This window comes from Antrostomus carolinensis, unplaced genomic scaffold, assembly GCF_000700745.2.
Source record: "Antrostomus carolinensis isolate BGI_N321 unplaced genomic scaffold, ASM70074v2 scaffold13535, whole genome shotgun sequence".
NCBI classification, from domain to species: Eukaryota; Metazoa; Chordata; class Aves; order Caprimulgiformes; family Caprimulgidae; genus Antrostomus; species Antrostomus carolinensis.
Window position 1 is genome coordinate 28,500 of NW_010317159.1, and position 12,856 is coordinate 41,355.

At 36.5% G+C, this 12,856-nt stretch overlaps 1 protein-coding gene across 1 annotated transcript; it reads right to left on the reverse strand.

Annotated features, from left to right (window-relative positions):
• Positions 1 to 626: 626 nt before the first annotated feature.
• WARS1 (tryptophanyl-tRNA synthetase 1) lies at positions 627 to 11,395 on the reverse strand (the record flags this gene model as incomplete). The annotated part of the gene is made up of 8 exons (XM_010168486.1): positions 627 to 1,093; positions 2,299 to 2,439; positions 5,461 to 5,634; positions 6,711 to 6,823; positions 8,070 to 8,170; positions 9,508 to 9,690; positions 10,294 to 10,413; positions 11,287 to 11,395. Coding segments are annotated over 8 exons (1,100 nt in total), but the record flags the coding sequence as incomplete, so codon positions are not given.
• Positions 11,396 to 12,856: the final 1,461 nt, after the last annotated feature.

Here is a 12,856-nt window from a genome sequence, read left to right on the forward strand (position 1 = left end):
TTTAAGAAAGGAGATAATTAAATATCACATGAGGTATTTTAATAAAGTATATTTTCTCACTGGAATACATCTTAAAATAAGAACCCCTAGTTTAAATTACCTGGTGTAGTAAAACAGAACAGTACTAGAAGCATCCTTGTGTCCAGCATCAACCTCATTTTCACAGCATGGTTTAACACTTAGTATTTTTTATAACTAGAAACTAAAATTTGCATTTCTACACTATCTTCCACCAGAGAATATGAAGGAAGTTTACAACCTTGTGATAACCTCCTCCCTCGAGGGGCAGTCAGACCAGTTAAATAGCTGCAGAAACAAAAGTACAGTGAGATTTCTGTGACTTGCCTCAAGTCAAAGAGGAAGACGATAGCAAAACCAGCCTGATATTCTTCCTCTTGTGTTCAACTGACAGATCTCCGTTCTTTCCGTATTGATCCCGGCTCTAAGTCACTGTGTAATCCACTTTGTAATATTCACTGTCTTTTTGTGTGCAGCATGTTCCCAGTGTCCCAAAAAGTCATGCAGTCTAGTAAACCAAGGTACACAGGGCAAAAGAAGATGGAGCTACTAGTTATTAATTTGAGATATCTCTTACCAACATATCCAAAACAATTTACAAGTTGGGCTTTATCATCAAAATGGAAGTTTTATTTTTATTTTCAACATGAAATGCAATAAAATACAGTGTCATGCTGACAGACATGCTTTTCTGCAAGATTGGGCAATTCTGTCCTGTATATTCTGATTTTAAATAGATATGAGTCTTATTTTAAATTTTTCCTGTACTCTGACATTCATTGTAATTAACTCTTTAAAAGCAATATTTATAAAGCAGTGATTGCAGGCTGTACATAACTAGGGAGTGATGACATACAACAGAAGACAACAATTACTCGTTTTTGGTTTATCAAGTGGTAAGTTACTATGCATTTCTTCAAAATTCAAAAGCTAGCTTCCGTGGAGTCATGAACTGCTTCACTATTTCATCTGTAACCTGCTTCCGTCTTTCTTGATGAGCTGCTATCAAGGGCTGCAATGTTTCAATAAGAACCTTCTTCAGCTCCCCCGTGAGCAATTCCCCACTTGTGTATGCCTGTCAAGAAAGCGTTGATTGCTAAATATGGTGCTATATGGAAAAAGATTCAGTGACAAGTATTTCTTTAAAAGCTTGGCCCTGGCAAATACAGATTTGGGTGTCTTAAAAATAAGCACGTGTCTTACAAGATCATCTGGTATCACTCTGAAAACTTGCAAAATTGCTTGTTGCCTTTTGAAAGGTTAAGGAAGTTGGGCAATTTCATATATGACAGACAAGTCATATGGACTAAGCTACATTCACAAGAATTTCACTGGAAAATCCTGTAATTATTTGCAGGAAACTGCAAATTTTTTCTCCCCAGAATCTCAGTTCAAATAAACAGTCACCCTAAGCTGGTTTTTACCATAAGAGGTACAAATTCTTGTATTTTTCACTCATTGCATTTGGGTAAGAGATTAGATGTGACTAAAGTATCCTCTTCATAGCAAAGACACTCAGAATCTATGCTCACACCAGTAGTCATATTTACAGTTGGTAATTCACAGTGTGCAGGTGGATTAGTAGCTATCCAACCCCGTTCTTGTCTGGGAAACAGTAGAAGGTTGGAGAAAAGGTTGCAGCTGTTCCCATCATGGGAAAGCTCATAAACCAATGTGACATGGGTACATACAGTCATACAGCTGAAGGAAGTGAAATGCCTTGCTACTATCCCCAGGGACAGAAGTCTGCCAGATAGGTTTAAGGAAAATACAACATTCCAATTTTTCCTTGGGATCAATGAATCAGTTCCTCATAGCTATTACTTTTCTTGTGATGATAAAACAAAACAAAAAACCAGCAAGCTTTTGACATGAGCTTTTGCTCAGTCAACACTTTTGCAGAGTATTTAGGTACCTTGCACATAAGGAAGAGGTAAAGTGTATCACACAGTTAAAACCAACACTAATCTTAAGGTGGCCTCATTTGAATAGTAGGGAAGATACTGTCCTACAGAGTGTTGAAGATCCTTATGAAAATACTAGGAAAATTATTTTTTTATTTTTGTTTTTTAAAATAAGAGACAGAATGATCTGTGAGAAAGGAGGACATTGCAACAAACACAGAGGTCTTAATATGGAAACTTGTAAGGGATGGAGAGTGCAACAATAACAACACAATTACCTTCCTGGAGAAGGTTCATAGGAGGACTTAGTTACTTGCTTAGTTACTTGTCCTCACAGTGAGGAATGAATAATATTATCTTCAACTAGGCTACTTACCTGCTTCAGTTGTTCAAGCCTGTCATCATCTTCTAGGAAGAAAGTCAGGTACATAAAAGACACATCAACATCACAGTTACCTCCGTACTTCCTGTGCTCTTCAATAGTATCTCTGCCTCCCGAGAAGGCATGCTTGTTAATCTGAAACAACATAATCATTTTATGGTATAATTTCTACTAAGTTCTGGATTATTATATTGTAAACAGAGGTGCATCATGATCCTCCAAATTCTACATCAAAGACTGGCTGATGGGTGAGTGGGGCAAGTCAATGCAGAACCTCAGGACTGAAGCAGGGAGGCAAAAGGAGTTTGTTAGAATCCAGAAAGGAAAAGGGGTTATATACATACTGCCCAGACTGCATAACCAGAACAAAAAGGAAGCAAAAAATAAAAATAACCCACCTAAGATTCAGTCAAAAAAGTTTTAAGTCCCTTTTGCTGAAGCTGTTGTCTGTTGGGTAGAATTTGTGCTTACAGGAAAAGGTACTTCATGTAAGAAAAAAATAAAATATTCACTCCATTGAGAAATTAATTTTGAAAGAGATGAAGATGGCATGGAGAATTTAGAAGAACTCTTCAGAGAGAATCTAGTCTCTTCCTCTTTTCAAGAAAAAGGAAAAGAAGAGAAAGCAAAGTTAAAGATTACAAAACTAGAATGGCTAAAATTAGACAAATGCCCAATTGTTCAGTCTAAAAATGGAATATTTGCTGACTCTTCTCTCTCTTTTTAAGCACAGCTTCCTATGGGGAGATGAACTGCACTGGTGAATAGATCTACCTGCTAATCCCATTCCCAGTAAATTCAGAACACGTGTAGAATTCTCAGGGGATGCTAACCTTCCTACAAATTTAAAGAAAATAAATTGCCAGGAAGAGGAAAAATAGTATTTCCCAACCACAAGCTGAGCTTTCATTTGGCTCTCGTTTCTTTCCAGATATCATCAGTAACCAACCAAGAGGCACACATGCATATAAAGTAGATTTTTTTTTTTAGTTCTGGTATCTAGGAATTGTTACATATTGACAATTTCTGAACATTCTTATTATGACTATGACCGTCTAGTTCTTTTTTGAATCTTTCTAATCCCTGTGTTACAGATGATGTCTTAGGGCAATGAGTTACATACAAAAATGATGCACTGATGAATATCTTAAGAAATTAAACTTCCATCTGTCACGTTACATCTATTCTTACATTGTAAGACAGTCTGAATAGCTTAGTACCTGTCAAACTAAGATTTTACACAGTTTTGCACTTTTTCTCACCTGTCTCCTTACTAGATTTTGGAAGTCTTTGTATGATTTTTTTTCTGTGTCCCTCATCCCTATAGTTTGCCTTCTTATTAAAGTGAGAGGGATTAAATACCATATGCCAGGTGAAGGTGCATTACTGTTTTATACAAAATGTTTCCTATATTAACCTTATGTTCAATTTTTACCTATTCTGGCACCTACTCGTTGACTGAGGGTTTCAAAGATTTATCTATAGTGATGCACTGATCTTTTCCCTGAATTAGTATAGACTTGCAATCTAAATAACAGTTTCTAGGAAAACAAGTAAATAATTGAGCTGTAATTTGGTGCTGATATGTGAAATAAGAATATTGGCAATATTATAATATTGCCAGTCATCTCCTTGGATTTCCCAGAAGCTTCTCAGTCTTACCCAATATCTAATAATTTTTTATCTTCTATTACCTGTAAGTTTTAAACATCATTACTTAACAATGCACTAGTGATATGAAAAATGCTATAAGCAGTAATTTTAGTTTTGTGCTGCAGTGGCACTCTCTTTTTAACCTTCATCCATCACCAGAAGTCACCTTTCCTACTCTAATTTTTTATTTATTTGCCATAATGTTTCATCTTTCATTCAAGCTCTATTTCCATAAAGACTACTTTCCCATGGGTTTCAGAAGCTGAAACAAATCTCAGTTTGTCCTCCATTACTCAATAATTTACATTATGTTCAGAATTTTATCTTTATAGCTTTTATATTCCAAATAGGTAGAATTATTTTGTTATTTTTCTAAGTAGTTTAAGGATAGCAGAAATAGGACTTATCAATTGGACATAAGGCTTCTTGTATCTCTTTGCAGATTACTAGCTACTCGCCAGGAAAAAATGGAAGAATATTACCAACATTACCACTAACCATGTATCCTCTATTCTGATATTATAGGCTTTTTTAAAAAAGCTATGGTGTAACTGTGCAAATAAAATGGAATTATTATAATCCAAAGACATGAAGAATTCAAATTTTTCAGAACGGTATTGTTTAATCAGCTCCTATGTAAGACAATAAAACATTATGAGATGACTGCAGAAGAATCTGACCTATACATGGGTTTGTCAACCATAAGAGAATTAATCCAAGCCCACTCGGCAGAAACAACATATACATATTTTTTCTTGTTTTGACAGATAGTTATTTCATGTTTGGTTATCATGCCTATAAATCCTTTTCCAAAGACTGATTTTTATTAATTTTTTTTAAATACCACAACACAGGTAAACTTTTGTCAAACTAAATCATCTGACACTAGGTAAGAGGGATTTTCCTTTGAGCTAGAAGGGGCACTAGGAATATATTCAGACAGGAGAAAACATCCCTTCTGAAACTTAGGTGAAATTAAACATACTACTTATTTGTGAATTGAAGGGAGGTGTGCATGGAACCAGCAGGTCCCCAAGCAGCAGGAAAAGTCTGACCTGTGTTGTAACTGCCACTGTGCAACACTTGGTGCTCCCAGCATGGAGAGGCAGTCAAGATACAGTTGTTTATTTGATTTACATCATGAACCGTCAGATTTCAAAACTATGGCAACATAATATTTATTTTTAGAGCATAAGCCTCCACCACATTTATTCTTATACCGCTGCTTTGTAGATTTCAGATAAACAAACACTATGTTTTGTACATTATCTAGCTAATGTTTGTATTGTTAGAATAGTTGGCAAGGCAAAATATTATATTTTATAATCTAGCTAAATTTGCATAACTCAGTCAATTCCTGAAGATGCTTTGCAATGAAATGTATGGAAAAAAGGATGCAGATATGTTCAAAGAAAACTTAAAAAAATTGCCATTTTAACTGTGAGCACCACCACTCTTTGTTATAAAGCTTTGTGCTTTATAACAAGTTTTGCACACCCTTACCTTTGTCTTGATTTGTTTGGGTGTATCAGTGAGGAAGATGGAGGAGTTTGGGTCACTAGCACTCATTTTTGTCTGTGCTCCTTGCAGGGCTGGGAAGAAGACTGAGTGCAGTAAGGCTGGTTTAGGCTGTCCAATTCTAGGTGCTACATCTCGCGTCATTCTAAAATAAGGATCCTAGAACAACCATCAATAAAAGCACAGAATAAAGTTGAAAAATGTGATTTAAAAGCTGATGAGTGATGACTCGTTCATGCCTTAACAGGTGGTCTCAAGAAAAAAAAAAAAAACAACCACAAAACAAACCACAAAAAGTTCCAGAACCTACTTCCAATCCAGTTCATCCAGAGGAACAAACAAACAAAAATCTAATTTTTTAAATTTCCATAGTTCTGCTGTGCACTCTAATTCCCTCAATTAAACAAGCATATTTACAAAGATTTAAAATAGTTGTAAAAACTATGATTAGTAGGCCTGGAGATGGATGTGGATTAAGATGTAAGTTTCCTTCCAAAACATTTATAAACCAGCACAGAATCTGAAATAAATCAGTTATCAAGCTGGCAGTGCTGTGCTGCTGATCTGACTAAAACCAACTGCAATATTACTGCATAATATTGTGGCTGATGAACGTAATTACATCATCTTCCAGTGACTGTTCTTGTGACTAAAATAGTTAAGGATTCAGACAGTGTAGCATTTGATTCCTAGGCACAATACTTATTTAAAGTAACAATGCTGCTGTTATTTATAGCATTGTCTCTCTATAGATCTGAATTGTTAAGGTTCTGCAGCATTTCTGGCAACCTATTTCAGTGCTTCTTTATTCTTACTAATGGAAGGTTTGTCCCTATGGTTCAACATAAATCTCGCGTTGCAAGTTAAACTCATTACATCTTGTCTTAGTTACCACGGAGATGGCCAAAAGTTTCTTCCTACCCCCATGTCAGTATACTTTTGCACAGATTTTACTGCCTTTGCTTTCATAGATGCCAGCTCACTGTGAACTGGGTTGAGACCAAGATAGATGCAAGACTGGCAAAAATAAGTAATGCATGAATACATGACTGTTGGGTTAAACCTTCATCTTCATCAAAACACTGCACAACACTCTTTTATCTCTTCCAGCTTCTGCCCAAGAAAAGTGCCTGCAGGAATGTTTTACAGATGTTTTGATATACCACCATGAAGCTTGATGGTACATTACAAAAACAAATCCTTGAAAACCAAATTCAGTAATTTGATTTTCTTACCTGATCGATAGCACATGGGATAAGACACTGAATGTTCTCCTTGCCATTGAAGATCTGTGGAAATGATGAACTGAAGGATGGAGCAGCTTGAATAGCAGGAAAGCTGATCTTTCCTAGAAAACATGTTTGGAAAAGCTGAGAAACCGATACAAGCAATAATAAATAGAGAGAACTTTTTGCAATCAGTAAAATGCACAAGTGAATCATTCAGATACTCAGTTGAAGACCAACGTCTATCTTTATCAAGCAGTGTTGCTTATCTGAGGAAACTTTTTCATCTTTACCTTCTATGAGGTCAACAAACCTTCAACTAACATGGAAACTAATGAAAAAAGGCATGTTGTGATCACTAAGGTTCTGGAAAGGTTCATCAGTGCATACTCTCTTCATCACTGAACTACCTACCCTTCCCAGAAATACAACTAATTATATCATCACTCTGAGCTGTTCATTTTTTTTCTCTTTGTGAGAGAATGGCTGTAAGAGCTACTTATCAGGCAAGTTCACCTCTACTATCCTAGAATCATTGCTATATGCATGCTGTACTCACAAAGCATCTCAGATGTATCTAGTTTTCTTTTTTAATCAGAGTGACCAACCTGCTTCCCTTACCAAAATCCTCTCAGAACAGAAAGCAAATAGCAGATTTTTACAAACATGTAATGAATTCATCACAACAGCAACTTTCATTAGAGCACTGTTAAGACAGAAGTTGCAATCTATTCCTTGGTTACAGTGAAGGCCGAAAAGCTGTCACTGGCCCAATTACTGGTCAAAGAACGATGTTAATGCTCAGAAATGCCAAAGTTTTAATGCTATCTTTGACACAGCATCTTTTTTTGGCTAATGTGATAGAAACTTGCAATTGCAGTGAAGTAAATGGAAGTCAGAGTTACCCAGCACCTTGACAATTAATTAGGCTTTTGAATGCTTCTTAACCTTCCCATATATGTAAATGCATGCGTGTACTAACGTAAATTTTTCTGAAAAGAAAAGCTTCTATATACTTTTGGCATAGAAATTTCTAGGAGGCATAACTGACTATAGCTGCAATCACTATCAAAAAAAAAAAAGTTCTCTCTCCTGGGCACTTCCAACATTCCAGTGTTGGTGTTTTGTACTTAGCTGTTACTGAGGCCAAAAAGGTAGGTATCATGCTAGAAATTCCACTGTAAAGTGTCTTCTATACTAAAGGAACCACAATAACACGCTTTTACAATCAGCCTAGAAACAAGGATCTTCATGCTTTTCCTGTTTGTTTAATGAGTGACAGATACTAATCTCTTTAAGTAATTACTTAAATAGTGCCATAGAAGGTGAAAGCAAGTATCACTTTTAGTAACTCATATTATTTCCTACCAATGCAATCACTGTCTGTAAAGCCAAAGATTCCTTTCACTTGGTTAAATGTAACATGCTTCTGAACTTTGACGATGTTTCTGTAGAATCCAGTACTTGTTCTGTGAGAAAGAAAGTGGAAAAATAAAAAGAGAAGTCAAAAGCAGAAAAATGTAGGTAGAAACTTTCACTCCGAAAGATGAGAATGTAAAAAACCTGCAGGATTAAATCTCACTGTTTTGGTCTTTTTGTGGCCCATCAAGATGATAGTTAGCTAATTATTTACAAAAAAGAATTTTATGCCTTGAAACTTGAATTTATTCTTCCCTCCCCCCAAAATTTTCTGCAAATTTTTGTCACAATTAACTGTCTAAACTCAGAAATATTTTGATTTGGAAATGGTGCCAAAGTGCACCAAACTTCACGGAGCCTGAAGTTTACTTATCCTCATGCTTCTCTTTGAACTCAGGTAACCTGAATGGATCATGTCTTCTGTGTTGCTCAGTATCCCCAAGTGTATATCCCACATAGGACACTGCAGTTCACCAAAGGAATAGCAGCTCAAATCCTCCAAATTCTCATTTTCTACAGGCTAAATTGCCTGGTTGGACTTGCTCTGTCAGCAAATACAGCACAGCATTTCCAAATCAAAAACAGCTCAGTAACTTCTTCCTTTTATTTCTGCTGAAAAGCTGAAGCAAAAGGAACAGCAGTTCTGACCTGCCCACATTCAGTCACAGGGCAGATGTGGGCTAATGCAACCTTTCTAAGGCAGGAAGGTCAAGGAAGTGAAAGGAGGAAAAACCGCTTTGCAGGCTCCACATTCTCGGGGCTGTATGTTATACACTGTGTCTCTAAAACACACGTTCTCTTATCCAAGTCTTTAAGGAAGCTCATCACCCCACATGGAAGAACAAAGCCCACGACTTCAGTTCTAAACTCTGCCATAAAACCCTTCTTCCTTCTGAGAAGGCAGTTCCAATAGCAGTTTGTTTTTCTGAAATATTCTTTAAACTTTACTCAAAGTTCAAATAATAATCTTTCATGCTGTATTATTAAACTACTTGACTACCACAAGTTGATGAAATGACTTTCATTAATGTAGATAAAGTGTAAACAAATCTCAAAAAATTTGATACCATCTTACACAAATAAATCTGGAGGTTTCTTGGTGGTTTAGGTGTTTTTACAATTTATCTGGTTTAATATATTTTTCATAATTCAAATTTAAGAATTGCGCACACAAGTATTTGTTCATGTATTATACAGAAGAATGAAAACAGAATATATACAAAATGTTAGCAGAATAATTAAGAAGTTTCTGTTTTAAATATTGTAAAACTTGTCTTGAAGCTTTCAAATTTAAATACATTTATTAAAACATTGCTGGCTGTCAAAGTGGGAGAGAAAATACGAACACCTTTTTTCATTATAATACCCTAAAGAAATTTATACTTACCCCAAATAGTCTAAATCAGAAAAGATAAAGGTTTTATTGACATCAAAACCACATGCAATGATGTCTTTTGCATTTTCTCTAGCATATTCATACGCCTTCTCAGTTGTCAGGTCCTTCCAAAGGTATTTCTCATCATCAGTTAACTGTATAACTAAGGGAACATCAAATACTTCTTGCAACCACCTAATAAAAGCAGAAAGATTTTGTCTTGAAGTAAGTTAAAATGAAGACATAAGTCATGCAGCTAAAATATATTTACACATTTAAACAAAAGGTTATAAAGAGGTCTGCTTCTCTTTTCCTTGGATGCATATGCAGTTGTGTTTATGTGAACAGAATAAACATTTTATACAGACTATACTGACAACTTACCTGGAAAAAGACTCACCCTTGTTTCCTGCACCTATGACAGCAGTCTCCATTTACAATGGAAACAGAATTCAAAGAGACTTTTAACTCTGAGTCCAATGTCTTTGTGTGCTGCTGCTGCAGGCACCACATTATAGAGTAACGTTGTTGAGTCACATCACAGACACATTTTTAAGAAGAACAAAAATTCTAATAAGTGCCACAGGATTAAGGGTGTAAGGAGAGGGTTCTATGGTCGTGACACAGGGATTACAATAATTTTAGTGAAAAGATAGGATTGCATTGTTTAAGTTTATTAATATTCACCTCAAATAAACAGAGCTTCTTGCAATGTATCATTTTGGCAGTTCCACAGAGCACATTCAACGTTTCCTCATAAAAATTTTTTTGCTAATACAAATGGTAGAAAGAACTTACTTTGTGAATATAAATGGGATAAGATGACCAACATGCATTGCCTGAGAGGATGGCCCTCTGCCTGTATAAAGGTAAAAGGACTTCTTATTTTCATAAGCGTCAAGGATTTGGTCCATATCTCTAAAGATAAAACAGAGAAAACATGATGTAACTCCTTAGGAAGAAACAACTACAGCAAAAAGCTTCTATTCAAACTTTGAGTGCTTTTAAAGCCAAATGCATCTATAAATAAAATATAGTATGTTAAGTGTCCTAGAAAAATATAAAAGTTTTATTTGTTCATTTTTTTAATTTAAGAAAAGTGTCTCCTTCAGTCTCCATGAAAAAACCTCAACCTTAAAATTTAAGATTTAAATTAAAATTAAAAAAGGTGCAACTTTTAAAATGACTTAATTTGATAATAATTTCTAAGGCCCAGTAAAACAGAGCTGGGAATCATTTCCCAAATAGGTTCAAATAACCAGCTTGGAATGGTCTCTGGTGGAGGTTATGCCCTGAATCATGCTCAGGCACTTATCTGAAATGTGCTAGCTGCCATAGTCCAAAAGCCCACGCATGTTAACAATTAAACAGTGCAGATGACTGGCAGGCTGGTGTTTAAGATTATTCCCTGAGCCTTTTTTATGTAACAATACAGGTGCATAGGCCCACAGAACCCCTGTTGAAATGAGCAGTGACACCATATGAGCCCTGGAGTTCTCTGCTAGGCCAATTCTTCTGTCTGGCTGCTGATGCAGAGTCAAAATGGAACCTGTACAGAGCAAAGGCTCTGTGCCCACTTCTTCATTTTGGGATTAGTGAGGATGTATCAGAAACTGATGCAACCAAGAGTTTCAAATGTTGCCAAGGGAAATCTGCAGTAGTTGCTAATTTCAAATGACACAGTTGGTTTACCTTGGTGGTCTTTTACTGGTCATAGGTTTTTCCAAATAATGCTCATAGAAAGTCTACCTAATCAAGACCTTTTTGAATTTAAAAACAAGAAAAACTCACCTGTGAGAAAAAAAGATTCCTCTACGTAGAAAGTGGTGAGGTTTTTGCCCAATAGCTCTTTCTATTCGATTGATCAGATCTGTGTCAATTTTACTGCTGCCAAACCGAACTATAATAACAAAATGTTAAAAAAAAAAAGGTTAAACATAGCACAGCTACCACCAGATCTTGGATTTACCAACAACATAGCAATGCAGCCTAGATTAAAAAGGACATCTCCTTCCTTCAAGGCTCAGGTAAACTGTAAAATGGCTAGATTTTCCTGATTCTTGCTGGGAGTCTCAGCAGTCACCTCTGATGCTAACTCTGTGCGAGGAGACCCATTCTACTCACAACCTCATTGCTCCATCCATGACTGATTATAATCACAGTCTCCTTATAGCAGGAGTTACAAAACATTCCAAAGAAACATATTTAGGTCAATAACTTGGCTCGTGTAAGCCATGGGATAAATTGGTTGTGAGGCTCTGAATGTTCCTCTCTTGATGTCTAAATTTTTTGCCCTGAGATCACATGGTTTTTCACTTTCCAACCCCAAATACTCTTCTGCAAACTTCATTCTTCTTTATATGGATATGATTACAGACACTGCTCCCCTCAAGAGGCTTGAAAAGGTAATACATAACACTCTCCATTGCAATCAAATAAGACTCATTACTTGGTGGTTCAGGAAATCAGCTGATTAATAAAACAACATTTTCAGATGTAGTAATTTCATTCAAGAAAGGTTTTGACAGAGTGAAACAGCAATATTTTTCATATGCCAAATAAAACTGAACTGGGGAAGTCTTTTATTTCTTCAGTAAAGCTTCCTATACTCCAGTCCCAATTCCTGGGCCCTAATAAGCATGTCAATGTCCCATGATTTGGAGTTGACTGAAAAAATCTAGACAAGAATCTACTCTTTGCTACTATTCTGCTCTATTCAGCATTAGAACAACCTGCACTATTAATTAATGGAATCACCAAAGCATTCAAGTGAACAAAACTTGAAAAAAAGCTTCTACAGGTATGTTGGGGAGAAAAGGAAAACTAGGGAAAATGTGGGCACTCTCCGGAAGGCAATGGGAGACCTGGTCACCTGGGACACTGAGAAGGCTGAGGTGCTCAATGACTTTTTTGCCTCAGTCTTCACTGACAAGGGCTCGTGCCACACTGCCCAAGTCCTAGAAAGCAAAGGAAGGGTCTGGGAGAATGAAAAGCTGCCCACTGTAGATCAGGTTCAGTAGCACCTAAGGAACTTGAAGGTGCACAAGTCCATGGGACCCGATGGGATGCATCCAAGGGTCCTGAGGGAACTGGTAGATGATGTTGCAAAGCCACTATCCATCATATCTGAGAAGTCCTGGCAGTCTGGTGAAGTTCCTGCAGACTGGAAAAAGGGGAACATAACCCCCATTTTTAAAAAGGGAAATAAGGAAGACCCGGGGAACTACAGGCTGGTCAGTCTCACCTCAGTGCCAGGCAAGATCATGGAGCAGATACTCCTTGAAACTATGCTAAGGCACATGGAAAATGAGAAGGTGACAACCAGCATGACTTCAGCAAGGGCAAATCATGCCTGACCAAT